Source organism: Dipteris shenzhenensis, chromosome 1 (genome assembly GCF_047967505.1).
Source record: "Dipteris shenzhenensis isolate YYH24624 ecotype China chromosome 1, Dip_SZ_1.0, whole genome shotgun sequence".
NCBI classification, from domain to species: Eukaryota; Viridiplantae; Streptophyta; class Polypodiopsida; order Gleicheniales; family Dipteridaceae; genus Dipteris; species Dipteris shenzhenensis.
In genome coordinates this window covers 12,214,071-12,217,772 of record NC_141596.1, presented here as the reverse complement: position 1 = coordinate 12,217,772, position 3,702 = coordinate 12,214,071, and the positions used below count along the sequence as shown (strand labels likewise).

The following is a 3,702-nucleotide window of genomic DNA, read 5'->3' as shown; positions in this document are numbered from 1 at the left end:
ACAACAGTCCAAACAAGCTGTTGCCAGGTCCCTTCCGAAGTCTACCAGGAAGAACCCCTCTGGGCTCACTGCCTCCATACAGAGCAGGTGGTCCTCCATCCCTTTCTCAGCTCCATACATCGTCCCCCTTGGAGCAACGTCACATGGTGGTCAATTGCAAAGCATATGAGCTCGAACTGTCGCATCAGAGTTGTCTGCCATCTGTGTCTTCATGCTTGCGACTCTTTGCGCTTCACACTTTTGTTCTTGTTTCCCCTTGGTAGTTCTCTCAGGATCCTGTCTTGTTTAAGATAACTCTCTGCTTTTGTCTTCATTGGTGAAGTTATGGGTCCACAGCATAGGCTTTTCCTGTGCAGTGTACCCTTTTGTGCAGGCAGAGCTGGAAATGCAGTACGCAAGAAGTTGCCTCAGCTGAAGAAGCTCCAGGAAATTCATACCAATAGAGAGGAAAGCCCAAGTCAGCTTTCAGTGTGCAAGTCAAACAACTTGATGCATACGTATGTGAAGCGTGGAAGCATGGTGGATGCTCTTCATGTATTTGACAACATGCCAAAACGCAACGTGGCATCATGGAACATCATGATCTTGGCGTATGCCAAACAGGAAGAGGGTGCGTGGGCTTTGGAATTGTATGCGCAGATGTACCAGGAAGGGATCCAACCCAATGGTCGAACTTTTGTCGGTGCATTAAAGGCTTGCACTAGCCTGGCAGTCCTAGAAGGTACTCACATTGATATGAAACCTGCGAAAGTAGGGTGCTTGCTGTCAGGTAGAGCTGTCCATTGCCAAGTGGTAAAGAGTGGCTTTGAGTCAGATGTATTCGTGGGAACCTCCTCGGTGGATATGTATGTAAAATGTGGCAGCATGAAAGATGCATGGTGCGTCTTCCATGGATTGCCGCACCGTAATGTGGTTACATGGAATACCATGATCACTGGGTATGCTGAGCAAAAGGACAGTGTTCGGGCTTTGGAATTGTATGCACTGATGCACCAGGAAGGTGTCACAGCAGATCATCGATCTTTTATTGGCGTATTGAAGGCTTGCATTGGCCTGACAGCTTTGGAAGAGGGGAAGCAAGGTGATGGGAATTCCTCTAGTTTAGGGTGCCTGGTGAAAGGTAGATCTGTCCACTTCCAAGTAGTGAAGAGTGGCTTTGAGTCAGAGGTGTATGTGGGAACTACCTTGGTGGATATGTATACAAAATGTGGCAGCATAGAGGATGCACGATATGTCTTTGACATATTGCCTCATCGTAATGTGGTTACATGGAATACCATGATACTCGGGTATGCCAACCTAAAAGAAACTGCATTTACATTGGATTTGTATGCACGGATGCATCAAGAAGCTGTCGAAGCAGATAATCGAACTTTTGTTGCTGCATTGAAAGCTTGCAGAAATTCGGCAGCAGTGGAAGATGGGAAGCAAGTTGATGGGAAATATGCCAGAACCTCTGGGTGCCTTGCAAAATGTAGAGCCATCCACTACCAAGTAGTAATGAAGGGTTTTGAGTCCGATGTCTATGTGGGAACCACCTTGGTGGATGTGTACACAAAATGTGGCAGCATGGAGGATGCACGGTGTGTCTTTGACCAGTTGCCCTATCTTGATGTGGTTACATGGACTGCCATGATCCTTGGCTATGCTGAGCAAGACAACAGTACAGCAGCTTTGGAATTGTATGCAAGGATGCACAGAGAAGGTGTCACTGCAGATCATCGAGCCTTTGTTGGTGCTTTGAAGGCTTGCAGTAGCCTTGCAGCACTGGAAGAGGGGAATCAAGGTGATCGGAAATCTCAAGAAACAGGGTGCTTCGTGAAAGGTAGAGCCATACACTCCCAGGTAATTAAGAGGGGCTTTGAAGTAGATCTATTCGTGGGAACAGCATTAGTGGATATGTACTCAAAAAGTGGCAGCATGGAGGATGCACAGAGGGTCTTTGACGAGTTGCCTGATCATCCTGTTATGACTTGGAACATCATGATCCTGGGTTATGCTGAGCAAAATTACAGTGCACTGGCTTTAGCATTGTATACACAGGTGCACCAGGAAGGTGTCAGTGCAGATCAGCGAACCTTTGTTGGTGCACTGAAGGCTTGCAGCAGTCTAGTAGTAGTGGACGAGAGCAAGCAAGTTGACTGGAGATTGTTGAAAACAGCGTGCCTCAAAAAAGGAAGAGCTATCCAGTCCCAAATAATAGGGAGAGGCTTTGAGTCAGATTTATTTGTAGGAACAGCCTTAGTTGACATGTATGTGAAACTTGGGAGCATGGAGGATGCACAATGCGTCTTTGATGATTTGCCTCGTCGTGATGTGGTTACATGGACTACCATAATTTTGGGGTATGCCGAGCAAGAAGACAGTGCGCCAGCTTTGGAGTTGTATGCACGGATGTACCTTGATGGTGTCAAAGCAAATTCACAAACTTTTGTTGGTGCTTTGAAAGCTTGTGGTAGCCTGACAGCACTAGAAGAGGGGAAGCAAGTCAAGGGCAAGTTTGTGAAAGCAGGGTGCCTGGTAAAAGGTAGAGCCATCCACTCCCAAATAGTAAAGAGTGGCCTTGAGCTCGATGTATTTCTTGGAACTGTGTTGGTCGATATATATACCAAATGTGGCAGTATGGAGGATGCACGGCGTGTCTTTGATGTATTGCCCGATCGTGATGTGATCTTGTGGACCACCATGATTGTAGGGTATGCTCAAATGACAGAAGGTGAGGAGGCTTCTAAACTTTATGCACAGATGCAAGAGCAAGGTCTGTCACCAGACAGCGTGACCTTTGTCGCTATCCTGAAAGCATGTGCCTACACGGCAGCTCTGGAAACTGGAAAGAAACTTCATTCTCAAGCTAGCAGGGTTGGTTCTGAGACTATCACAATTGTGGCAACCAGTCTTATTGACATGTATGCTAAGTGTGCAAGCATGGTTGATGCTCATAACTTGTTTAATGCAATGCCTACAAGGGAGGTTGTACAATGGAATGCATTGATTGCAGGGTATGCCTACCAGGGAGAGAGTGAACCTGTTTTTTCTTTGTTGGAGAGAATGAGCCTTAAAGGCATGCAGCCAGATGGGGTGACCTTTTTGAGTGTTCTAACTGTATGCAGTCATGTAGGTCTAGTGGAGAAGGGCTTAGAATACTTTCAGGCTATCAGCCAACAATATGGCATTATCCCGATGATTGAGCACTATACTTGCATGATTGATCTCCTCGGCCGTTCAGGCCAATTGGAGAAGGCGGTGTCTGTAGTGGAGAAGATGCCTTTTCAACCTAACACTATTGTCTGGTTGACCGTAATGGGTGCTTGTCAAAAGTGGAAGAATGTCGGGCTTGGAAGGTGGGCCTTTCAAAGTGCGGTTGGATTAGATGAACAACTTTCTACACTATATGTCTTGATGGCAAACATATATGCCGATGCACACATATGGGAGGAAGGTTACATTATCTAGGAAAAGTAAGGCTACATTGGAGTTGAGGATACGAGACAAGCCCAAAGCAAAGGGATACATGCTGACCTTAAATCTAGTTGTACTAAAGCAATAATGCTATATATATGGTGAGGATAGGAGAAATGCCCAAAGCAAAGAGATGCATGCGAGGCTTAAAGACACTGGGCATTGTGATGATGATAATAATGTGCATTGTGGTGAGAAGCTAGCTATCAAGATTCATTTCTTCCTGGTACGATTGGTGATAAA

At 46.0% G+C, this 3,702-nt stretch overlaps 1 protein-coding gene across 1 annotated transcript; it reads left to right on the top strand.

Annotated features, from left to right (window-relative positions):
- Positions 1-324: 324 nt before the first annotated feature.
- LOC147905388 (pentatricopeptide repeat-containing protein At2g33680-like) lies at positions 325-3,453 on the top strand. The gene has a single exon (XM_087379592.1). The coding sequence runs from the start codon at positions 325-327 to the stop codon at positions 3,451-3,453; it is 3,129 nt and encodes a 1,042-aa protein (XP_087235718.1).
- The last annotated feature ends 249 nt before the right edge of the window (positions 3,454-3,702 follow it).

What these genes read in the sequence shown, in the direction of transcription:
- LOC147905388 (XM_087379592.1), top strand. Translation starts at nt 325, where the DNA reads ATGGGTCCACAGCATAGGCTTTTCCTGTGCAGTGTACCCTTTTGTGCA.